This window comes from Gobio gobio (assembly GCF_949357685.1).
Source record: "Gobio gobio genome assembly, chromosome: 19".
Lineage (NCBI taxonomy): Eukaryota > Metazoa > Chordata > Actinopteri > Cypriniformes > Gobionidae > Gobio > Gobio gobio.
In genome coordinates this window covers 15185051-15212396 of record NC_137112.1, presented here as the reverse complement: position 1 = coordinate 15212396, position 27346 = coordinate 15185051, and the positions used below count along the sequence as shown (strand labels likewise).

The following is a 27346-nucleotide window of genomic DNA, read 5'->3' as shown; positions in this document are numbered from 1 at the left end:
ACTTCACTCCTCAGAGGCTGGCCAATCTCCCATCTGCCCGAGAAGCATTCCATCAGCTCCTGGGAAGCCTTCCAAACCGCCCCGATCCTCATACATCCTAACCCTGAACTCCCGTTCATCTTCGAAGTGGATGCCTCATCTACAGGAGTCGGGGTGGCATTATTTCAGCGGCAGGGTGATCCTAGAATTTCTAGCCATCAAGCTTGCATTGGAGAAGTGGCGACACTGGCTAGAGGGAACTAATCACCCATTCGAGGTCATCACGGATCATCGCAACATCGAGTTTCTTCGGGAGGCCAAGAGACTGAATCCCTGTCAAGCCCGTTGGGCCCTGTTCTTCACTCGATTCCATTTCACAGTATCCTACTGACCCGGAATTAAGAACTGCAAGGCAGACGCCTTATCCCGGCTTCACCAGCCATGATTGTAAATAAGACCTATGTACCGGGAGTCCCCGGTACATAGGTCCCTTCACGATACTGAGGCAGTTCAACGAGGTCACCTATCGTCTCAACCTCCTAATTTAGTTTTAACAAAAAAACATGGATATCATTCACAGTTATACTAAGTCTTATTACTACCGTGAACAAAAAAACGACAGGATAATGTCACAGAATTTGTGAAAATGCCTAATTCTGTCAAAGGCCCAGTATTTATTTAGATGTAAATGATCGAAATGCATATTTAACTCGGATAGAAGCTGTTTACGCTCATGTACGCTAACGTGATCACCAACATTAAACAGCATATAAATCAAAACTGCCTAATGTTACTGAATGAAAGATTGAACCCATGAAGAGGAAACGACTGTGAAGCTTTAGTGGTGTTGATGGACTCCATCTACTCCATCTGTGTTCTTATCATCGTTCTGTCTTTGACTAAAACATAATTTTCTCAGCTTTTTGTTTGAAACATTGTTTTTATGATGAAAATTACTCACATTCAAGTGTTGATAAAAAAAGAATGAATGACACAAGCAGAGGCTAACTTATTTATTTTTATATATTGCATGTTCAGATATTCATACCATAAAATATCCTGGGGGTCATGAAAGTCTTGTGAATATGATCAAAAATCCTGGCGCTGGGTGGCAAGTTTTTTAGAAAACGCTGGCGGGGAAAGAGTTAATACCAGGTACTCTTGTCTAATTAATGCCTTTGAATTATTTTCATTTGGGGACATTTTCCAGCAAATATTGATATAGTATGTGATTATTTTGATTAAATATTTAGCATGTCATGTAATTAATTTGATTAAAAAATGTTAATGTTAGGACTTATTGTCCTTATTTGAGGTTAAGGAAAACACTTACTCCCTTACACTTTCTTTTCTGCATGTTTCTGTCTATGTAACTCCTGTTCTCCATGAACTTTGCTGAGCTGAAGGGACAAACTTGTCCTGCTGACCCTCTGCATGCTTATCATCTCTGCTGGATGTCATTTGCATTCCATTAGAGCTCACTCGTTCTCCCTTTCTCTGGCTCTTTCTGCCGCCAAAGCCTCATCACTCGCATTATGCAGCAGAATCATTTCATACGCCTCTGCATATGCCAGCCGCTCCAAATACGCAGTGCCAAATCAAGCACATGTTTCCGGAGGAAAAAAGGGAGGAAATGCTCTGATTAGCGATTATGTATGATTAGAGCCTGGATGTGTGGATTTTGATGCTTTTCACTAAAACGTAGAGCCCTTCCTGAACATAAGTGACAAAAATTCAAACAAAGAAACATATACTGAATATTTTCAAATGCAAATGACTTATTTGCTGAAAAATACAAACCTGATTCACCATGCTGGTCTGGTTAAAATTTCAGTATGTTAATTAAATATATAGTTCATCCAAAAATTCTGTTGTCATCATAACTGACCTTATTATTTTTTTTATATATAAAATTAAGGGGAGAAATTTTAAGAATTGGTCGCACTGGTTATATTGGTCGTACACGTCACTGTTTTTCATACAATAACAAAGAATGGAATCAAAAGAGTTTAAGCTTCAAAAAGGATGCAAAGGCACAATAGATAATAATATTCCTTGTCCTTTGAAGCCATATGATAGCAACGTGTGAGAAACAGCAATTTAGGCAATATGCTGGGAATTTCACAGCAGTAATCAATTGGTGAAATACTGTAATAGTGTGTTTTAAGCCTGATGCACACTAACTCAACTGATGGAACAAGGTGAAAAAAAACTCTGATTATTCTGAAATATTTACTTTTAGCATTCTCACAAAAGGAGACTAGTACTTTATTGTAGAAAATTGTAATCGGTCGATTAATTTTCACTGGCCATCAGCCGATTGTTTAAAAACAGCTGATGATCAGGGTCATTGTATCCTGTCAGTCAAAAGGAGGGTGAAAAACTCGTACTCATACTGTGTGTGAAGAAAATGTCTTGTGTTGAATTTAGGGCTGTATGTATGTTCTGTTTCATTGTGTTTCCCGTGACCTAGTTTCTCTGATTAGTCATTATGTTCACCTGTCGTCTCATTAATTAGCTCATTAATTCCCTTTGTTTGCTTCATGTAAAACCTGTACTCTCCCTTATTCTCTGTCCGTCAATGTAACGTGTATAGTTTGGTTTTCTGTCTCATCTTGTGAGCTTTGTCATTAAAAAACTGTTATTTATAAACCATAAAATCACCTCCCTCACAGTTGTCATGAAGGGAAAAATTAGCTATATAGCCCAAAACCAATTTTTGAACCAGGCTGTAAAAAAAAAGCCATTTCCGTGTTGGTTTCAAGAGAGACCGGAAGGTTGCCGCTCATGTAAAACACTAGATGAGCTTATTTACAGTTATTATATATGTCAAAATGTATTATGAAGTGTTTATGAAAACTGCCTTATGTGCAACTGAGTTGTATACAAACATTTAGTTTTTTATTTGAGGTATAATTATATCTGAAAATAAATAACAGTTAAATGTAATAATTTGGCCTTTTAATATTATATTTTTTTCCTGTATAATCAGCTTTCGGTATCAACTGAGAAATTGTGTAGGCCTATCTGCGGATCTCTACCCCACATATAGACCCTGTCCTTAAAGGAACACTCCACTTTTTTTGAAAATAGGCTCATTTTACAAGTCCCCTAGAGTTAAATAGTTGAGTTTTACTGTTTTTGAATCCAAAAACAGTATGGGTCGGATCTGGGCGACACTATGTTGCTGTCTAGGTTTAGCCTTAACCCATTTAATATATTCCTAACTAATCCTGATCAATTTATGCTATTGCAGAGTAGAATGGCACCAGTGAGACAGGAAAAGAGATGTAGGGAGACAGCAAAAGGGAAATCACAGGGAAAGAACAAAAAAACATCAATAACAAATATTCAAGATGTTGATTGAGGAAAGGATTAAGGGGGCCATTGAAGAGTACAAGGAGATAGTGGAGGAGACAAGGAGATAATGGACCAAGGGAAGGTTCTTGGCCAGAGCCTGGAACGTGCCAAAATCAACTCTGCAGGGGCGAGTGAAGGGAGTTGTAAAGGGATAGAGAGTTGTGGCTGAAATAGGATCGCCATGCTTTGAAATCACTGCAAATGAAAGGGGAGAAACAACAACACTGCTACCGAGTCACAGTTCAGTAGGAGAGTAAGAGCTGCTGTCATATTCAAAGGCAAAAGGCTTCGTGTTGAAAGGAGTTTCGTGGCACCAATCAATACCCTTGTCAGAATACCAGACAATGGGCCCTATCTTACACACGGCACAATGTGATGCCATGCATGACGCAAGAGTTTTTTTCTAGTTTCAGTTTGACGCAGTTCTCATTTTCACGTCCAGCTCCACGTTGTTTAAATACCAAATGCATTGGTGCCACCTGTTCGCCCATAGGTGTGCTGGTCTGAAAACCAGGTGTGTTCAGGCACATTCTTGGCACGTTGCTATTTTGAGGAACTGAAAACGACTGCATCATTGACCAACAAAACTGGACTATTCAATAGCGCAATATTTTTTGTGTTATATAAAGGGTGTTAGTAATATGAGCCTATAGGCGGTGCACAACACGTGTAAACTCTTCTTATTACACACACAGGGACGCACAGCAGCAAATATTAAAAATAAAAGTCTTTGCAACTGGCTTTTAAAGGGAATGGGAGATGAGACTCTGAGATTGGTTTATTGCACGTTGCGCCCAAAACACTCCCATGCGGACGCAGCGACCGGCAATGAATGAGTGAATGAGAGTTTGGCGTCCTCGTGTCGATATTTTACATGCGTTTTACGTGTTTTAATGTTTTATTTTTCTTGATTACATGAATAAGTGCTCCTGGACTTAGCTAAAATTTACTCTTCTTATTTCGCCGCGCTGTGGCTTTTGTATTTGTTGGCTGCCTGCAATATCTGTGGGACTGTATGCCATGTGAGGACACAGTACTCCAGAGATACATTAATGCAGCTAAACCTTGTTAGTTTAGCTCGGGAAACAGACTTTACGCTAGAGTTACCAAACTTTATTCGGAGAGACTCTCATGGTCCGAGGAGTGTGGAAAAGAAGAGGAAGAGGGGCGAACGAGGTGGCGTTAGATTACGCCTGAGGAAGCAGCGGCTCACCCGGGTTCCTCCGCCCTCGGTTATTATGGGAAATGTCCGGTCCCTGAGAAACAAGGTTGACAAACTTAAGGGAAATGTTCGTTACCAGAAGGACTTCAAGAACTGCTGCATCATGGCATTTACTGAAACGTGGCTCACCGAGTGTGATTGGGACACCGACATGTCAACTGATGGAGTTCCTTTTCATTTGGATTGACTGACAGAGGTAACAGGGAAAACTCAAGGAGGCGAGTTGTGTATATATGTTAACAAACGATACTGTTCCTCTGTGACTGTCAGAGAGCGCATATGTATGCCAGATGTGGAACTTATATCGGTATTATTGCATCCTTTTTATCTCCCCCGCGAGTTTCCTCAAATACTTATAACGACAGTGTACATTCATCCGAAGGCAGACTCCGTTTCTGCCTCTAACACCGTCTTTGATGTAGTGCAGAGGCAGCAGTCGATCTCACTTTTATTCTGGGCAACTTTAACCATGTTTCTCTCAAACAGACACTCAAAACATCCCATCAATATGTCACCTGTCCAACCAGACGGGGTAAGACATTAGATCTCTGTTATGGGTCAGTTAAAGGCGCTTAGAAATCTCTCCCGCTTCCCCCCTTGGGTTCTGCTGATCATAACTGGGTTCATCTACTTCCTATACGTATATAAGACTGTTTTAAAGAGAGAGAAAAAAAAGATCAATGACATAAGAGTATGGTCTGAAGAATCTGTGTCGTGTTAGCAGGAATGTTACAGCTGTACAGACATTTTTACACAGTCTTGTGGTGAAGATTTGGAATCATTGGTTGATGTAACATGCTCATAAGTTACCTTCTGCAGGGACATGATCATTCCCTGTAAACATGTTAAAGTATGTCCTAATAACAAACCATGGGTTACTAAATCTGTTAAGTCCTGCTTACAAAGGAAAAAGCTCACCTTTAAACAGGGGGCAGACTCTGATTTGCACATGGTTACAAAAGCTAAACAAAATTACAAAGTAGAATTGGAGAACAAGATGGCTGCAAATAATTCGAGGTCAGCATGGGCGAGTATGAAAAGTATAACAGGCCTTCACAATTCTAACAGTAGCACTCACGGTTAGCAATAGACGGTTTTAACTCATATTGAATTTGCAAATGCTCTTAATAGTTTTTATTATTGTTTTGATCATTTTGATTTTAGCAAAGAAATTCAGGAATTCAACCGGATCCCGAGGGAGTCTGGAGATATTGAGTCAGAGTGGACCATGTTCTCCACCTCCATTGTCGATGCGGCTGTTCGGAGCTGTGGCCGTAAGGTCTCCGGTGCCTGTCGAGGTGGCAATTCCCAAACCCGGTGGTGGACACCAGAAGTAAGGGATGCCGTCAAGCTGACGAAGGAGTACTATCGGGCCTGGCTGACTTGTGGGACTCCGGAGGCAGCTGACAGGTACCGGCAAGCCAAGCGGACTGCAGCCTGGGAGGAGTTCGGTGAGGCCATGGAGAAAGACTATCGGTTGGCCTCAAAGAGATTCTGGCAAACCATTCGACGGCTCAGGAGGGGGAAGCAGTGCCCTACCAACACTGTTTACAGTGGAGATGGGCAGCTGTTAACCTCAACTGGGGATATCATCGGGTGGTGGAAGGAATACTTCGAGGACTTCCTCAATCCCACCGACATGTCTTTCACTGAGGAAGCAGTGGCTGAGGCCTCAGAGGTGGACTCGTCATCAAGGTAGTTAAAAAGCTCCTCAGTGGCAAGGCACCAGGGGTGGATGAGATCCGCTCTGAGTACCTCAAGTCTCTGGATGTTCTGGGCCACCAACGTTTATATTGTTTAAGGAAACTATCACACTTTCGATACGAACGATAATGACCATGTTTTATCATGCTTTTATTGAATCAGTTTTGTCCTTTTCCTTGGTGGCATGGTATGGTCATACAAGAAATTCCTTAAACCAGATAGTTAAATGGTCTAGTTGGTTGGTTGGTGAGTCACAGTTATATCCAGCATCCCTGTATAGACAGTTACAGAGGATGGCTACCTCTATTTTAAATGATGACTCCCACCCTTTGCACGGTGAGTTTCAGCTTATTCCCTCTGGATGGAGGGTTTTAGTCCCAAGATGCAGAACAAAGCGGTATAAAAGCAGCTTTATTCCTGCTGTTTTAACAGTGTTGAACAATAAATAGGGTTTTTATCTGTGTATGTATGTATGTTTATATAGGTATAGGTATATGTATGTATATATGTAGGGATGTGTATATTTGTATATGATTGTACGGTTTATATACTATGATAAGTCTTTGGAGCTTTGAGCACATGTATCATGTAATTTTTTTTCTTTCTTTTTTTTGTGATATGGATGCCATTTTCTTATCATATCATTATACTGCGAAACAAATTTACCTGCAGGTATTAATAAAGTAACCTAACCTAAGAGACTAGGGACCCTTTTGGACCATACTTCTGGCATGCTGACCGTTTTTCCGTCATTAAACTAGCAAAAGTGGATTCGGACGCGCCCTAAGTGCACCTGCGCCATAAGCTTCAGACCATAGCTCACCCGCCCAAAGAAGATCCCTGTCCACATCAGCCATGTGTTTAACACAGAGTATCTTAATTTTATGAGAGACAACAATGTGCATGTTATTTGTATCATTGGAACCTGAAGGGCCGGATCTACACAAGAGAGAATGGTGGAAGGAAGCTGCAGAGACCCCTCTTCCTGCCTCTGGTAATAGCCGAGTATCATAGTCAACACAGTTGGTTATAGTGGCGAAGGGGCCGTGGTAAGGCAAAGTCTGCAGCGGGGGAACAAGTGCAGAGACGAGCGGTGATAAGGAGGTCAAGTGAATAATGACTAAAAACTGTCTATTCTAGTGATTGGCAGAGAGACGGATATAAGCACCCCCACACCTGGGACAGGGGGAGAGAAACCTTTTGTACACACAGGGACGTGTTTAGCTGTATACATAAACATTTTGTATCATATCAGGCATAACATAATGATCTAATATTGTGTTGGTCCCCCTTTTGCTGCCCAAACAGTCCTGACCCGTCGAGGCATGGACTCTGCTAGAGCCCTGAAGGTGTGCTGTGGTATCTGGCACCAAGATGTTAGCAGCAGATCCTTTAAGTCCTGTAAGTTGCGAGGTGGGGCCTACATGGATCAGACTTGTTTGTTAAGCACATCCAGATTGAGATCTGGGGAATTTGGAGGCCAAGTCAACACCTCAAACTCATTTTTGTGTTCCTCAAACCATTCCTGAACCATTTTTGCTTTGTGGTAGGGCGCATTATCCTGCTGAAAGAGGCCACAGCCACCAGGGAATACCGTTTCCATGAAAGGGTGTACATGGTCTGCAACAATGCTTAGATAGGTGGTATGTGTCAAAGTAACATCCACATGGATTGCAGGACACAAGGTTTCCCAGCAGAACATTGGCCAAAGCATCACACTGCCTCCGCCGGCTTGCCTTCTTCCCAAAGTGCATCCTGGTGCCATGTGTTCCCCAGGTAAGCCACGCACATGCACCCGGCCATCCACGTGATTTAAAAGAAAACATGATTCATCAGACCAGGCCACCTTCTTCCATTGCTCTGTGGTCCAGTTCTGATGATCACGTGCCCACTGTTGGCGCTTTCGGCAGTGGACAGGGGTCAGCATGGGCACCCTGACTGGTCTGCGAGCTATGCAGCCCCATATGCACAAACCTGCGATGCTCTGTGTATTCTGACACCTTTCTATCAGAACCAGCATTAACGTCTTGAGCAATTTGAGCTACAGTAGCTCGTCTGTTTGATCGGACCACACGGCCTTCTCCCCACATGTGCATCAATGAGTTTGCCGGCTCACCACTGTTCCTTCCTTTAGATACTGACCACTGCAGACCGGGAATACCCCACAAGAGTTGCAGTTTTGGAGATGCTCTGACCCAGTTGTCTAGCTGTCACAATTTTGGCCCTTGTCAAACTCGCTCAAATCCTTAAGCATTTTTCATGCTTCTAACATATCAACTTTGTGAAATTTCACTGGTATCTACAATTTTGGTAGCTTTTTTTTTTTTTTAATAATTGGATTTGGGTAGTTTTAAAGATAGGAGTGGGATTAACAGCTCAACATATCTTTTTAATGCTATACTGTTACTAAAACAGTCAATTTCCTACTAATTTCTGTCCATTACGTTTTGTTTATTCTTTTTATTTTCTCAATTAAGTCATTAGTCATCGAATGGTTCTGTATATGGTGTGTGGTTTAACTCTTCATGTTTTTAAAGGCACTGGTAGTCACCTTGTGGGTGAGAATAAGGTTTTCTCTTTTTCTAGCTTTTCAGGGGATCACTGGTAGCCTAGAAATCTAGACGCACACTAGCGGCAGAACATTTATTTTGCCGCGAGTGTAGTCTAGCAACTCTCGGTAGACCTGAGAGCAGGAAAAACCAAACTCTGGTCAGGCCAATCACAGTGTGTGTAGAGTTGGTGGGCAGGCTTAACATAATGACGGCACATCACGGCAGAATTGCGGAGGTTCTGCGTGCTATTCCTAAACAAAAAAGCAGACGAACAGCTGTCGTTTGAATCGGCTTTGGCCGCGACTCTGGAAGACTTGGAGTTAAGCTTTTCTTTGAGAAAAGAACAAAGAACGGCACTGAAGTAATTCTTAAGAAAGAAGATGGCTTCACCTCCTTCTTCGCTCTGGTTGGTTGTGGCACCCATGGTGCTATCCAATTAGGTGCAGAGGGAATTTGAAAGACAACCGTTTATCCCGCCCCTCGGATTGAGCCCTGTCAATGGTGAGTTTCCAGACCCAACATCTTGATGTGGGTCTGGCTTGTCAGGCTAGATCACTGGAGTTAAAACGCTGCACCACCATCCAATACACTTACATTACATTATAACATTGTGTTACCATGGAAACAGTATACACATTTCTTCTAGCGGGCTCCTCCCCTAGTGGGCGGTGTCAGATTTCATATTACAAAATTAAGGCGGAAATTACATAAAAAAGGTCATATTCCTCCATTCAGATTCATTTGAATAAATCTTGCATACATGATCCAGACAAAAATCTTTTTTCCAGTATTTTCTGTTATACACTTTCAAAAATGAATTTATAACCCAAAAAAATGTAAAGCGTCTCTTTTTTGGGGGGATTATTACAGCTCAGACAACATATACTTACATGTTTATCACTTTTAGCAGTGTTTTATGTAACTTCAAAGGGTTTCCTGTAAAATGACAACAACATTGTGTATTTAGACCACTGTATGTGGGTATGGGAAGCTTTTCAATTTGGGTAGACCAAATCCAGGCGGAAATGGTCCCAGAGTAATTTAGTGTAAATAAGTTACTTTGTGTAAAACAAATGCCAAAGTGATGCATTTCTCTAGAAAGTAGAGACTCCAAGGTACCACAAATGGTACCACATATGAGGTCAGAGCTCCTCCACAGACATTTAAAATTTTAAGTATATACTTAATGATGTCATTCCTGTACAGTTCAAGTGGTTAATTTGTTACAGGAAAATGCATTTTTTTTTTAAATAAATGGAATGTGGCTATTTTTTGGTACAGTGCCTAAACAAAAACAATTTTAATTTGGAACACAACTTGTTTAGGCTTTTACTTTATAGTAATTTTAGAGTGAAATGATTTTGTAAAATATATTTTTTATATAAAATAAAAAGTACAGCACATTTCATTTACAGTAAATTTAAACTAATGTGCAAACTGTCCAGACCAAACCTAGGTCTATGTATATTCTTGAATGAAAGCCATTTAAGTTTGGATAGTGCATTTTCACGTCTATTCTCAAAAAGGGGGGTGATAGTAAAGGGGTTAAACAGCAGTTAAAAAATTAACGAGACACCCAAACAGATCGGTCCCTTTTTAATTTTTATTTTTAAAAATGAGTAAGCACACAATTCATATGTTCTGTGAATACCAAAATCTGTGTAAACAGCACATATAACAATTCCATCATATACCTAGAACTTGATTGTTGAATGACATATCAAAAGTCCTCAGAGAAAGGTTTTTTTTTTCATCAAGAAATAGTACACAAACAACTAAAGACATGTAAAAATATACATATATCTGAAAAGTTAACCGGATATTAAAACACACACAAGTTTACTTGCACAAACTGATGATGTCACGATGGAACAGACCAGACCAGACCAAAGATTGCATGCATGTGCACAGGGCTCACAGTGCATCCTGAGTGAACTATGGACAAAAAGTGCTCTTCACTGTGATAGTACATTACAGATCCAGTACAGTTTGATCAGAGGACTCATGGCTGTGGCATTGCATGGGTTATTCAAACACATTTCCACCGCTTCCTAATGACTTAATAATGGTGCATCAATACAATTTTTAATCTGAACGTGAACGCAGACTATATTATCAGTGATTATAGTGAGTTGTATGATACTTGAAAAGACCTGTATGAACTGTTTCATATGTGCACTTTTGTATTCCACGGCACCTCCCTTCATGTTGTCCTCACATGCAAACCATGAAAAAAAAAAAAAAAACATCTAAATAGACTAAATATTCATGAACTTTAATGAGGGGTTCATGATGAGATGACTCTCTGGATCACCAGCCTGAAATAATAAAATAAAATAAAAATCATAGTGATAAACTGTTTGGTCTGTCACCTTCAATCAAACTCAGTTTAATTGGTGTGAAATGGCCAAGAATTCGAGCCGCGTAAGACAGCGTGGAGAATGGGCTCGCTACGTCACGCTCGCCCCGCGAGTCAATGCTAGCTGAAGGACAGCGAATCACAGCGTATCTGACAACACTGAGCCTCATCTACAAACATACAGCCAACGTTTGGAGTGGTCATCAATACATCTCCTATCCATTAGAACAGAACTCTACAGTAATCTGCACTGAGCCGAGAGGCAACGTGTAAAAGCATATCACAGCACATTATACCTCGGCTTCATTCTACACATACAGAAATGACTAATGTGACAAAGAGTTATGCAATACGACAACGGTTTCGTCTAGATTTAGATACACTCTTGATAGAAATCATGGCGTTAAATTGTGATGTGTTACCTGTTTGTGCAAAAAAGCAACACTACAAATGTGATAATAATTTTCTCTCTTTAAAAATAAAGGCAAAGATATTTGTTTCTTCACGTTTCTGTCTGTTGTGCCAGTGATGTCCGTGTCTTGGGTTTAGAAATGTGTCTCCTTCTCTGTGATGGTGGAGATCTTGCCATCCGCCCTCATTTTGGCATCAGCATCATTGATAGCGCAAGGACCCCTGGAGGCGACGCGTCCCCTCATTATTAGATCAGGGCTGGGTGTGGTCAGCTTCTTGATCCTCTGCAAAATAATAATCATCAGTATAATAATCATACAAATATAATAAGCATAATAATGTTATTATTGCTACTGTTATTGCTGCTGTTATTTCTGCGGATGTTATTGTTGCTGCTGTTGTTATTTCTGCTGCTGTTATTTCTGCTGTAGCTGCTATTTCTGCTGCTGATGTTATTGCTGTTGCTGCAGCAGTTATTGCTGCTGCTGCTGTTATTTCAGCTGCTATTACTGCTGCTTTTATTGCTGTCTCTGCTGTTATTGCTGCTGCTGTTATTGCTGCTGTTATTTCTGCGGATGTTATTGTTGCTGCTGTTATTGCTGGTGTCATTTCTGCGGATGTTATTTCTGCTGTGGCTGCTATCTCTGCTGCTTCTATTTCTGCTGCTGGTGTTATTTCTGCTGATGTTATTGTTGCTGCTGTCATTGCTGGTGTTGTTATTTCTGCTGCTGCTGTTATTGCTGTTGCTGCAGCATTTATTGCTGCTGCTGCTATTTCAGCTGCTGCTTTTATTGCTGTCTCTGCTGTTATTGCTGCTGCTGCTGTTATTGCTGCTGTTATTTCTGCTGCTGCTGTTATTGCTGCTGTTATTTCTGCTGCTGCTTTTATTGCTGCTATTATTTCTGCTGCTGCTGTTTTTCTGCTGCTGCTGTTATTGCTGTTGCTGCTGCTGCTGTTTGTTCTTCTGCTGTTATTGCTGATGTTGCTGTTTTTTCTGCTGCTGCTGTTATTGCTGCTGTTATTGCTGCTGCTGCTGCTGTTATTTCAACTGCTGCTGATGTTATTGCTGCTGCTGCTGTTGTTATTGTTGCTGCTGTTATTGCAGCTGCTGCTGTTATTTCTGCTGTCATTCCTGCTGCGGTTGCTGTCATTGCTGCTACTGCTGTTATTGCAGTTGCTGCATTTATTGCTGCTGTTATTTCTGCTGCTGATGTTATTGCTGCTGCTGCCACTGCTATTATTTCTGCTGCTGCTACTGCTATGGCTGCTGATGATTATTGCTGCTGCTCCTGCTGCAGAGCAAGTACAGGACTTGCTACTGTCAATAGATACACACGACACGCTGCTTTGAGCAAGTAAGACATGCTGCTGCTGCACAATATAGCATAGATGAATGACCCGTAGCAGATCTATACAGGTGGAGCTAGGGAAGGTGGAGGGTTTCTGAAAGTGCACCACAAACTGCCTCAGCAAATGCTGACCAAGTATATGAAGGTTGAGCAGCAAGCTCATTGGCTACTGATACAGCAGGAAGAGTAATTAAATCACATGAAATTTACAGCTCAGGTGATTGGCCTAAAACATTTTGTGGTGGCCTAAGCAAATATGCCAGATTAACATTTACATATGCATGATTCATGCACTAGCTGAGCAACTGCCATTGAACTGAACTAGAATGCTTCTCCAGGAATTATAGACCTACTTGTTGATTATTGTTTCATTTTTTTTATTTTATTTTATTTTTTTAACAAATGTTACTAAAATTTCCCATGGGGTAAGAAAAATAAACATATTATCTGAGGGCCGGTTCAAACAGGATGTGTTTTTACTGTTTAAATCGTGAGACGCAGGTAAGTGGAATGAAAAAAAAAATCTTTTTTTAAAAGTTGAACTTCTTTTAACTTGTTTTTAGAATGCAGTGTCATGAGCGAGACGGTGTAAGATGTAAGACGTGAGCGCAGTGGTTAAATATGTCTGTCTAGTGCATGTTTACATAGAAAAGCAATAGAAAGTTATTGAAGTAGAATGTAAAAACATGCTCTGTGTGACTGGCCCGTTACTCAGTTTATTTTGCTTGTTTCTTGTTTTAAAGATGTTTAGATATGTTATTGGAAAAATATTTCTACAGTGTTGTACACTAACCTCATCACACAGCTCTGTATGTTTTCTGAAGCAGAAACAATCAATAAGACATGGCACAATGGGGTCACGTCAGGGCAGCGCCCGTGTCACACCTACTCTGTGCCATCAATTCTGCGCTACGCTCACTATATCTCTACATCCGCAGTGCCAGAGCTGCTTTCATCTTTGGCATGTCACGGCGCCTCAAGAGATATGTTTTCTTTCTCAAGTAGATGCTGAAAAATACTTTCTACCTCCTACCTAAAATCATTGGCAGAAATATGAAAGGTTCAGTCGGGTGAATGAAGGACAGTGAAGGGGGGTGTAGGAAATGATGACTCATGTCTGTAGTGATGTTTATCAGGGACAAAGAGCAAAGCTGAACTGACAGTATAGCTTGACTTAAAGATAATAATAAACAAAGAAACTTTACAGAGTGTTTGTTTACACCAAGTGAAAATAGGCCGCCTTGTTGGCAAAAGCTATTTACACTAATCCCGCCCACTGATGTCTGATTGAACCAGATAAAATGACAAGAGAAACCTGTCTGATAACAGGAGGAGTGGTGTGGAGAGTAACGGTTGGAGTTCTACCCGAAGTTCAAATCCGCTATTTACTCGACTCATTCTTCTCCTTTTTCTCATTGCATATTAGCTTGGAGTAGCGTTTAAAATATGGCACTAAGTTCAAATAGCGATAACTAGATTCTATTTACATTAAGTACAAATAGTGATAGCTGCTATTAACACCAAGTCTAAATAGCAATATATTCTATTTACACAAAGTGCAAGTAGCAATAGATTATTTTTACACTAAGTAAAAAGAGCAGCATTTTCTTAGCGATTTGCTATCTACACTAAGTGAAATTAGTGATAGATTCTATTTACACTGTAAAAATAGTAGTAGATTATTTTCTTTGCCATAAGTGTAAATAGTAGTTAGATGCTATTTATACTTATAAATAGTGGCAGGTACTATTTGCACCTCAGTGTTGTTGTACATACACGGTATGCAATAATAATATAGAGTGTAAATTGTTATATAAATAAATTATATTTATTACAATTCTTAAATGGACAATAAAGCCCTCCCTACAGCTACCCCTAAACACTTTATTATTAAACACACGTTAGACACTTTATTTCCACTTTTTTAATATTTTCTATATTATTGAAAATAAATGCCTTTTTGATCTGATATGTGATGGAAAAAGGGAGTAGAGCGAGTTTGGCAAAAGGTGGATTCGAACTCAAAATGTTCTGCTATGTGCCTTACCCTTGATTGTCAAGTCAAGTCACCTGCATTTATATAGCACAATATTCTTGCACTATTGGTACTGTTGACAGTCCAGCGTCTTCCGTAACTTAGTCTGGCCCAACCAGATGTCAGTGGGTGGAGTTATGTCTGGCCCAACCAGGAGCTCAAGCTCAAATCGGTGCGCAACGTTTGGCAACGGTTCTCGGGTTGAACGACATGGTTCCTGGAAACGGTGTGCAACAGGTTTGAGATGCGTTTTCTCTCATTTGGTGGGTGTGTCAAATATGTCAGCCCAATCAGCAGCAACGTGTATATAAACCACGCAGTATTAAAGAGACAGTTCGTACAATGGGTCCAAGTAAAGTTGTTTACAAATGCGTTCGCTGCAGCTCGGCATACGCAACAATTTAAGATATTAGAAGACATGATTGTCGTAAGAGTTTTATAGTAAAAAATATAGCATATCAACATGATGATGTAGTTGTTTATATTTTTAGCTTCATTGCCAGGCAAGTTCATTTATATACCAAATTTCATACACAATGGTAATGAAGTGTTTTACATAAAAATTAGAAAGAAAATACAAGGTATTAAAAAAGTAAGAACTAGAAATAAAATGATTTAAATTAGAATTGATTACCAGGAGATAAAAAAGTGTATTAAATGGGATGGGGATGTTCTCTTTTATTCTGGACGGCAAGGGCAGTGATTGCATTGAGCGTATTTTGCAGTATTAAACACGTATTTATATCGATTTCATCAGGCTCAACGCAGAACCGTTTCCATTTAAAAAACATTTTGCCCGGGGCTAAACGCAGCCCAGATGTCAGTGAGTGGAGTTATGTCTGGCCCAAAAAGATTTCAGTGAGTGGAGTAATGTCTGGCCCAACCAGATGCCAGTGGGCGGAGTTATGTCTGGCCAAAACAGATGTCAGTGGGTGGAGTTATGTCTGGCCCAACCAGATGCCAGTGGGTGGAGTTAGTGTAAATAGCCTCTGCCAACACGTCGGGCTATTTGCACTTAGTGTAAATAGACACTCTGTTAAAATATTGAAAAAGTGGAAATAAAATGCCTGACGGGTGTTTAATAGTGGTAATAAAGCATTTAATGGATAGGTTTTGGGGTTGGTATAGGGCCTTAGGGTCAAGTAATGTCCCAATAAGGCAGCATCCAGTTATGATTTTAATAAATACAATCAAATACACTGAATATGTTGCATACTATTTGCATAAACAGTATGTGCAAATGTGCAAAATGTTTAACATATTACTTGGCGCAAAGAAAATACTTTTTGTTGCTATATTTACACTTTGTGTAAATTGCATCTTTCGCTATTTGCACTTTGCACTTTGCACTTTGTGAAAACAGCCGCTGCCGAAACGTTATCATGTACAATGAAGAAAGATTTGTCTATTTCTAGGCGACTGATCAAATGTAAGCAAATGGAGAAAATATTCATCAGGTTTTCTTCATGTAGCTTCAGTGTCATTAAAGCAAAAGACAACCCAAATATCGAGACATTCTCACGTTCATGTTAATTTTTCAATGCAACTAATTTCTGTTACTCTGATGCTATAATTTGTGATGAAAAAAGGCATTAGAAATTAGAAATAAAATGATGCTGTGCAAACCGAACAAACTATAACATATAACACCAGGTTCACAAAAAAAAAAGGCTTTTACCTCACGGAAAGTTCCTTCCGTTTTCCAGATCTGGAATATGATTCCCAGAGGGATGCAAACCATAGAGGACATGGCCATCATCCAGCCGATCCCATAACCCCAGTCGGGATACGTGTACACATTATTATACTTGAGCGGTTTGTACTTGATCAGGAAGAACAGAAAGATGCCCTGAAAAGACCAAGAGCTTAGCATTAATCACTCACAGACTGTAAATATCTCCACTCTTGGCACATCAAATTCAACTCACAGCACAGATGCCGGGTGTGAAGTACTTCCAGCACCATTTGATGAAGAAGATGGGCTTGTATCCAATCATGTCCTCAATGTTCGAATAAAACCTGTCGCCACCTGAGGATAAATAACTTAAAATGTCTCTCAGCAAAAATACACTGTATGTATATATACACTAAAAAAATACTTAAATTTAAAGGACACTGAGATGGCCGTTTCTCTCTGCTTGAAAACATATTTCAATGATTATTTACATGCACTGTATGACTCTTGCCAGCAGGTGGCATTACAGTTACAGAAATCTGATAATACTGTAAACATGGACATGAATAATTCAGACAGAAAAGAATCTGCTGGCACATGCCCATGTCAGATTCTGATAGATTACAGCTGGTCTTGCTACATCGTGTGACAAAATGTGACTGTTTGATAGTAATTTGATGGAGTTTATTATCTCAGAGCTTGTTTCTGTGGGAGCTTATTCATAAAGATATGCTACACATCACTGCAAAAAAATGTTGTTTACTTAAGAATGTATCAAAATGAAGTGAGTTTATGCTAATGACCAATTATGCCAATTGGGTCAGAAAAATAAACTTCTTCAAAGGGAAAACAAGATTATTTTTCTGATCCCACTGATATTTTTTTTCTTATTTTAAGCATAACCAATTCATTTTGATTTTTTTTTTTCTTGATATCCTTGTCCATTAAATGTATCTTGATTTAAGTTTGTTTCGATATTTGTACTGGGAAACAAGACAGAAACACTGCGGAAGAACACTGTTTTTTGTTTGCAGTGTATTACTTGGAAGTTAAGGAGGGAGAGGCAGAGAATCGCTAGACTATAGATGCTTAGTAAGAAAGAAGTTCATATTAAGTGATGAATATTGTTATAGTCAGAAACAAAGCAATGTCTTACCATAGATCCATCCAATGCAGATGGACTCAAAGATGGCCACAAACAACAGACACATGCCACTGGCTGCATACGCGTCAAAGAGCTGGAACACGTACATGCCACCCTAACAAAGCAAAGCCAGAGGACACACAGGACAAACACACAAGACAACAGAGCACTGTGGGTGTGGCATGATATGTTTACATCCTCCTATTTTTATTAGGAGGAATTTTGGGATGTTGCAACAAAAATGCCAACATGCACATAAATTATACAAATGCACATAAAAACGTATGCGCTCAATTGAGGCGGATACATTTTTATACAATAAGAAGACATGCAAATAAACTACGATGGAAACACATTTACTGAGTAAATCCCTCGTTCCGCAACAAAAACCTCACGTGACTCTGTGATTGGATAACTGGCCTAACCAGCAGACCAATGGCATTGCAACATCTCAAATGTTGGTTTGGTGGCTCTGAAACGGCGGAGTCAAAGTCTGTGATCAGAATGATTTGGTTTAATTCCTCCAGAAGCGTCTCACACGATTGTGTTCCCAAACACCAGCATCCCAACGTTAGAGAACATGACTGTGTGTGTGTTTGTGTGTGTGTGTTTCGCCTGACGCTCTGAGACGACACTCATTTATGATGGAGGGAAAAGAGCTCGATTGAGCAACTTACAGATTATTACTGATATTTTGAGCCAGGAAGTGATGATTTTGTTCTCTTGAACACGTGGGGATGGAAACGCTGCTTTATTTTCAAATGTTTTATGCAATACTCCAATTTTGCACATGCATTAAATTCTCAGCTTTGGATGGAAACAGAGCAAAGTTAGGACATTATATCTCAAATATAATAAATCTACATATGCCAATAAAAGTGGTCCCAGCACTGAACCCTGGGGGATTCCTTAACGTTTACAACTCAAATGCAATTACTGAATAATATGCAAATTTAACAACTGTGAAATTACCAAAATCAATCAATCAGTCTACATTTAATATTTAATTACAAATGTGGATTGTCCTAAAATATTATAACCTCTCCTTGTGGCACCCAGGCTTGTTTATAACACAATTATTTTATTTACTATTGATTTGATAATATATCACTAACTGTGTTTCCATCCACCTATTTTTAAGCAAATTTTGGGATCTCACATAAACAAATGCTGGATGGTAACGCCAAGATGCAAATAGATAATAGAAATGTGCATAAAAACTAATCTGGTCAATTGAGGGACATCTTTTTTTTTATCTGATAAGAAGACAAGCGCATGGAAAAACATTTCCCTTAATGAGCAAAAAAAATGTTGGCTTTGCCTCAGCAGAGGACGCTCTGAGACAAAACTCATTTATGATGGCGGGGAAAGAGACAATTGTGTTCTCTTGAATACATGCAATGGAAAGACTGCTTAATTCGCAAATGTTTTATGCAATAATACAATTTTGCATGTGTAATGGAAACTTATGTTATCACATAACCATGGTTTTAACCATCATGAGGATACTCACATGTTCACTGCATTTTATGGATCAATGAGAGCACTACTGCCATATAGAAAATTGCTTTCAAAGCATCTTCATCTCCCTCTCATCCTAGTAACAGAGAATGTCGGGCATTCCACACCGGAGACGCTTCCACAGTTGGATGGCTTTATTCATGAAACACCGAGTGAAAGCGTTCACCTGACTGCACATTACTGGTGGAGAGCGTCCTCCTGTCTCTGCCTGTACACAGGCCTATTTTTACCCTCACTCCAGCCATAAATGCAAAGTGCAGTAACATGTCAGGGACTGACAGCAATACGCCAGGACACTGTCTCTGTCATTACAGGGAAAACCCACTACAAATCACGCTTTTTTACACATTAAAAACAACATCAAGGGGCATAGATTAACAAAATTAATTCAAGCATGTCAAACCAACATGATGATGTAAACAGCAAATCTGCTTGTCCTTGACAAACACAACACCTGGATTTGTCATTATCATGTATTATGCTTATTTTATAAGATTAATTATTGTGTCAAAGAGTGCTTACAACAAATCTATGTTCATCTATCTGTGATGGAAGATGTGTTTTACTAAATATCAACATACGGATACCACTGGAAAGAAAATAAAGTGGTGACTTTACCTCTGTCAACATTATTAGACCCAGGAAGAAGGAGACCACAGACATTCCCAGGATGAGAAGCTCTCTCCGATAGCCCACGCGGAAGGTTTTGGGATACATGTCGATGATCGCGGTCACAAGACTCTCCACACACACAAACTAGAGAGAGAGGAGCATGACGCAGGGATATTATCTTTAACTTAAAATAACATATTTCTCCTCACTACCTTCCCTTTTTGAAATGTGTTTCTGTTATCTGTCTTTACAATAACTGACACTAGTTGTGATGTTTTGTATATAATACAGTGACATTCATTAAGTGGAGCTACGGTGTCCACATTTTTGGGACCTCTGTAAACAACAGCAAAATTAGAAAAAAACACAAATTAATGTTTGTAAAATATCAAATCTGGTAAATATTAATATTATTGCTTTCACTGTAAAAAAAAGTTGCTGTCTTAATTTTTTTAGTACAATCAACTCGGAGGTTTAAGTCATTTCAACTTAAAGCTACACAGTGTAACTTTTTTAGTCTATTCTTAGCTAAAAACACTTAGTTCTTTCAAAAATATATGTGCTCATTAATGTATATTTACTTCTTTCAAGTAATAAAGTATTCTCGTAAGTTTATAATATGCCATTGAAAATACATAAGGTAACGGGATCTAACGGTGGTCGCCATGTTGCCCCTCCATCTTGACCTCCATTCAAGCTTCGCCTTTCGCGTTTTAACCGGTTTTAATACTCGATTGCACTGTACAAAATTCTCTGCTTCGCGCCATATTAACAATTGTTATACAGAGCGCACTGCAGTGCTAACGTTAAAGTGGCGCACACACTTTTGTAACCGGACACCGCTTGTTAGCAGCAGCAGCAGCAGCAGCAGCAGCTCCGCTCCTTTTAATGCAGCTGCATTTAGCGCCTATATATGGTACAATAAGCTCTGGTTTACGGTTACATTATACAAATGTAACTTATAGTTATACAGTTCTTAACTGTGTATGTATATTTACCATCCTTATGTTCTCTCACAGAAACCACATTTATGTACATATCCACGCAAACCTGTTTATGCCTTGCAATTGGATGACTTAATAAACATTACTATCATCAAAGTTCACTCTGTATTAGCTGCAGTTCTTTCTAGCCGAATAATTAGGCCAGTTGAGTTTAGGGATGAAACGATTACCGGTTTCACGATTAACCACGATAAAATTTAGTGACGGTTAGTAATATCGTATAAAATTTAATTATCATTAAAACCGCGTGTGATTATCACGATTGTGAAAACTCGCGGTAAATCATGTCCAGTCAGCGTCAGTCTGGCGCAGCGCACTGCCGTCTTTTGAATGGGAATAAATGTCAGAAGGCAGTGACAGCGCCTGGAGATTTTTCAGATATCTAAAAGGACCAAATCTGAGGTGTGGTCATATTTTGGCTTTTACAAAAGTCCTGAGGGAAACTTAATCGAAGTCACCCTGTCTGAAGAACATGCCAGAAGAAAGTCGCTGTAATAGGGTGAACACTTCAAAACTACGAACGCAAGGCAAGTGGACTTTGACCTCAATACCAAAACTACGTCTGGGAAATAATAAGGTGACGCAAACGAACACATTCAGACAAGACTAGGGTGACATTTAAGGGATAATAATCAGGGCTTGACATTAACAACCGCCATTTGCGGGTGTAACGTTATTTCGGCTGCACACTATTGCCACTCTGACTGTTAAACTTATTATAGTCTTCTCAAAAGCCATCTGTTATAATCGCGTTGCGCATTATAACCACTTAGCCTACACGTGTTTCTATTGAGTTTATGAAAGCGACGTAGTCTCATAATCAGAGGCGTTCAGATCAGCCGGAGTTTTGTTAAGAGCGCGCGCAGCTCTCACTCGCTGAAATCTACTCAAAGCAGAGATAAACGTGCAATGTACGCAGGAGATTCATTCATCATACCGTGGTCGACTGTTTTTGTTCTATTTCAGCAGCGGAAATGGTTTAAAACAAACAGCAGAACCACAGCGCATCTGAAATGACTGGCATAACGCAGGCGAATTTAGGGACCGTCTCTAAAGTTACACACAACATTGGTAACGTTATACACGTTTCTGACTTCAAAAGCATTTGAAGGGAATGACAGTCATAAAACTGACTGTAAGGTGTTCATCTAGGTGTCAGGTATGATACATACCTTTTGATATTTAATAAAATAAACTGTCAAATCATATGGAAATATGCATATTTCACTAGGATAGGCCTACTGTTTGTACTCTTACACAAAAATATGCTAGATTAAAATGCATCATTGCTGAACACTGATGAGAATATTGCTTGAATATATTTACAGAGATAATATTAGAGATTATATTTACGACAAATTATTATTATTTATGCGTTATGCGTTGCTATTGACGACGGCCATTATAAGGAAGGAAATCGCACAGAATAGAATCTAGCTTAAAAAAGTGCATAGAGCTGCTTGATTTATTTGTTGTTTGTTGATTTCAAATATAAAACTTGTTTAAATGTTTTAAGTGTGTGCATCTGTTCTTTTTGAACACTTTCATCTCATTTGAACAAAACCGTGATAATATTGATAACCGTGATAATTTGGGTCACTATAATCGTGATGTTAAATTTCCATACCGTTTCATCCCTAGTTGAGTTCCAACCATCCCACTGCGCACAGAATATCCCACAGGCACCGTGTCGAATGTGGACGAGGTCGAACTGGAAGCCATGTTAATCTTGGACTAAATCGGCCACCGTAGGAGTTGAAACGAAATCGGAATTGAGAGGAACAGAAACTAAAATTCACTGGATGGTCATATACATGTTCGCCACTAGATGGGGGAAAATATCACACAGTGTAGCTTTAAATTACATTAAAGGCACAATATGTAAGATTTTTTTATTAAAATATCCAAAAAGCACCAGAACAGTGTTATATATTTTGTTGACTTGTGTACATTATCCCAAATGTTTCCAAGAATGTTTAAATCCAGAGAAATAAGCAATGTTAACCAGGACACGGACTGTGTGTGCGTCACCTATCAATGACATCATACCCGCATTACCCTCGATTTCTAGTTTTATTTGTAGAAACCATGGAAACTCCAAATACGCTTTAATACACCAATTTGGCATAGCATTATGACCACCTAACTAATATTGTGTTGGTCCCCCTTTTTCTGCCAAAACAGCCCTGGCCCATCGAGGCATGGACTCCACTAGACCTCTGAAGGTGTGCTGTGATATCAGGCACCAATATGTTAGCATCAGATCCTTTAAGTCCTGTAAGTTGCGAGGTGGGACCTTCATGGATCGGACTTGTTTGTTCAGCACATCCCACAGATGCTCGATTGGATTGAGATCTGGGGAATTTGGAGGCCAAGTCAACACCTCAAACTCGTTATGCTCCTCAAACCATTCCTGAACCATTTTTGCTTTGTGGCAGGGAGCATTATCCTGCTGAAAGAGACCACAGCCACCAGGGAATACCGTTTCCATGAAAGGGTGTACATGGTCTGCAACAATGCTTAAGTAGGTGGTACGTGTCAAAGTAACATCCACATAGATGGCAGGACCCAAGATTTCCCAGCAGAACATTGCCCAAAGCATCACACTGTGTCCGCCGGCTTGCCTTCTTCCCAAAGTGCATCCTGGTGCCATGTGTTCCCCAGGAAAGCCACACACACGCACCCGGCCATCCACGTGATGTAAAAGAAAACGTGATTCATCAGACCAGGCCACCTTCTTCCAGTGATCCGTGGTCCAGTTCTGGTGCTCTCGTGCCCACTGTTGGCGCTTTCGGTGGTGGACAGGGCTCAGCATGGGCACCCTGACTGGTCTGCGGCAATGCAGCCCCATACGCAACAAACTGCGATGCACTGTGTATTCTGACACCTTTCTATCAGAACCAGCATACAGTATCTCATCTGTTTGATCGGACAACATGGGCCAGCCTTCGCTCCCCACGGGCATCATTGAGCCTTGGCCACCCATGACCCTGCCACCGGTTCACCACTGTTCCTTCCTTGGAGCACTTTTGATAGACAATGACCACTGCAGACTGGGAACCCCCCACAAGAGCTGCAGTTTTGGAGATGCTCTGACCCAGTCGTCAAGCCATTACAATTTGGCCCTTGTCAAACTCGCTCAAATTCTTACGCTTGCCCATTTTTCCTGCTTCTAACACATCAACTTTGAAGACAAATGTTCACTTGCTGCCTAATATATCCCACCCACTAACAGGTGCCTTAATGAAGAAAATCAGTGTTATTCACTTCACCTGTCAATGGTCATAATGTTATGCCTTATCTGTGTACATTATGTGTTTTATTAGATGGGTGAGCAACTGTTTGGATACATTTATAGACAGAAAACTAATCAACACAGTTGATCTAATTGTTCAAATCTGGTTTTCTTGATTTACCATGAATACCATGTTTTCCTATGCCTAATATGGATCTAGCTCACTGCAGTGTAAACAAGTGTCTCATAGTCGCCACCGAGCAAACGCACAGAGTAGCTTGTGTGTAAAATGATAAAGCAGCACTGCGTTACCGGAAGAAGTGGAAGCGCTCGTCTGCGGCAGAATAAAAGCTCTGAGAAATCAAGGCATCATCAAGTTACGCCTTTGTTTTGAATTTGAATCTGTCTGCTTGTTTGGTCTTCCTGTTGTGTTTTGATTCTGTCACGTTCCTTTGTCTTAGTTTCTTCCCATTTTTCTGTTTCCTGGGTTACCCTCTTCTGTTCAGCTGTGTTTAGTTAATTATCTTGTTTCTGTCTTTGTCTAGTCACTGTTATGTAAGGTTGTGTTTCCGTTGCCTGTCTGCATGTTCCTGTGAAGTTACGGTTAAAGTTTATGTTTGATTGTGATCTTCTTACTGTTTTACAGTGTTGTTTTCGACAGCCTGATAGTGGCAGAAATGTTATTCTTGAGTGAATTATTAAAGGGCGAAAGTGTGTGCATTTGTTACCTGACTGTCGAGTCCGAGGAAGATGAGCATCATGAAGAATAGGCAGGCCCACAACGGAGACCACGGCATCATGGTCACAGCCTTAGGGTACGCTATGAATGCTAAGCCAGGACCTGAAATACATTTCACAATAAAATAACTAACACTTTCTGATTTTAATTGGTACAAAGTTGGTCCAATTGAGGGGCAAAAATTGACCATGACCTTCACGTTCTGTTTGGGTTCTAAGAGAGCATGCATCAAATTTAAAGAGGTTATTATGCTGTTGTCCATGTTGATCTGTCTTTAGTGTGTGATGTTGCTGTTTGAGCATGAAAATATCAGTGTCAGTGTTTCTGAACTCCCTGAACTGTCTCCATTGTAGTCTTCTGGGAACCAACACGTCACAATATTCCTCATTTAAATAATTCATATGCAAAATAAAGGGCGGAGCCTGGTTGAGTTAGTTAGTAATGTGTTGGAACCAATTCCCAAAAACCAATCACCAATCACAACACAGTACTCCAGCCGATCAATCAGAGCACAGTGTGCTTTTCAAACGGAACTAAACAGTAGTAGTGATGTAAAGTCAGATTCATTTCCGTGAACCGGAACTGCATCCAAAAAACGAATACTTCTCAACTATATAGTATGCAAAAAACAGTCCGCCAACAGAGTAGTATGTCCGAATTCATAGTATTTGAAAAACAGTCTGCGAAAAGTACCTGGATGACCTACTACTTCCGGCGAGATCCTGAAGTGTGCATACGATGGACACTTTACTATCCCATGAGTCCACGGGAGACAATTTATGAATGGCGGTGAAGGGACGCAACTGACGCTGGTAGGTCACATGATCATGACAGCATGGCGTATGTAGTACGTCTGGATTACATTCATACTACATTCATTCATACTATATAGAACATACTTTTTTAACGGTTGCAAAGTTCGTTCAAATTCAAATTTAGTAACTACTCACATAGTACGCAATTTCGGATGCAGCCAGGTTCTTTCGAACAGTTTGTGTCAATGAACCAATTACATCATCAGGCAATGCTCACTATGCATTTATTTTCTAACAACTCAGTGTCATCTTATATCAAGGAAACATTCAAATAAAATCATTTGTGGCGACGCATATTGAAACATAAACCTAAAAAATTATTTGTGTGAACGCATATTGTTGATTATTGCATTCACTTAAGTTAAAGGAACACACCACTTTTTTTTAAAATAGGCTCATTTTCCAACTCCCCTAGAGTTAAACAGTTGAGTTTTACCGTTTACGAATCCATTTAGCCGATCTCCGGATCTGGCGGTAGCACTTTTAGCATAGCTTAGCATAGATCATTGAATCTGATTAGACCGTTAGCATCTAAAAAAAAATGACCAAGGAACTTTGAGCCGTACCATGAGTGCAGCGGCGCAATGATATTACACAGCGCTGTTTAATATCATTGCGCCGCTGCACTCATGGGACGGCTCAAAGTTCCTTGATTATTACGCAGGAATGAAAGTATAGTTCCTAGCCATATGGGCCTAGAAAATCACAAATTTTCATTTTCCATCGGTCTTGGTACATGATATAACAAGACCGATGGAAAATGAAAAGTTGTGATTTTCTAGGCCCATATGGCTAGGAAATATACTATACAGAAGAGTCAAGTTTTAAATAGGAAAAATATTGAAACTCTTTGGTCATTTTTGAGCGAGATGCTAACGGTCAAATCAGATTCAATGATCTATGCTAAGCTATGCTAAAGTGCTACCGCCAGATCCAGAGATCGGCTCAATGGATTCAAAAACGGTCAAACTCAACTGTTTAACTTTAGAAAATTACTCAATTTTCAAAAATAGTGGAGTGTTCCTTTAATGGCGTTTGTGGTCACAGTTTATGTCGGATACAACTGACCAATATAATCTTGGATAAGATTCCTAAAAGTTTCGCACCTACAGCACACATAACAGAGATGATGCACAAATGCGGATATGATCTACATGTCTAAAGTATATAGAAAGATTTAACCAGTCTTATAAACTCCTTTATTTCTCTTAACAAATTAAAATATAATCTGCATGCACAATAAACTATAGTAAAATTAATTTACATCTCTCGACAGGTTGCCAGTTTGAATAAAATGTTATTTAATAACAGTAGTCATAGTAAGCATATTTCCAGTACGTGCCTCAGGCTTGAATAGTATCGGACTCCTCTGTAATCCTCTGCAAACTTCGACAGCTGGTTGAACCGGCTCATTCGGTTCTTTTTGAGTTGTACGTGCTACTTCAGCTGTGCGTCTTGTGTCACCAAGCCGGAACTAAAGTTTGATTCAGTTCGATTAGTGAACCAGCTCGACCGGCTACTTCCTATGAACCGACTCAAAAGAACAATTCGTTCAAGAATCGAACATTACTACTAAACAGAGCGTTACTGACAGACTGGGAAGAGAGGAGCTGCAATGGAGAATATGGGG

The 27346-nt window shown here is 39.9% G+C and overlaps 1 protein-coding gene across 1 annotated transcript in view; it reads right to left on the bottom strand.

Moving 5' to 3' along the window:
• Window positions 1-10428: 10428 nt before the first annotated feature.
• slc6a11b (solute carrier family 6 member 11b) overlaps window positions 10429-27346 on the bottom strand; it is a 37599-nt gene continuing 20681 nt past the window's right edge. The window contains exons 9-14 of the mRNA XM_079844458.1: window positions 24891-25003; window positions 19930-20067; window positions 17803-17905; window positions 16900-17000; window positions 16650-16820; window positions 10429-11871 (exon numbers count right to left, since the gene is read on the bottom strand). Coding sequence (XP_079700584.1) covers window positions 11722-11871; window positions 16650-16820; window positions 16900-17000; window positions 17803-17905; window positions 19930-20067; window positions 24891-25003 — 776 coding nt within the window. The 3' untranslated portion in view covers window positions 10429-11721. The remainder of the gene's footprint in view (window positions 11872-16649; window positions 16821-16899; window positions 17001-17802; window positions 17906-19929; window positions 20068-24890; window positions 25004-27346) is intronic.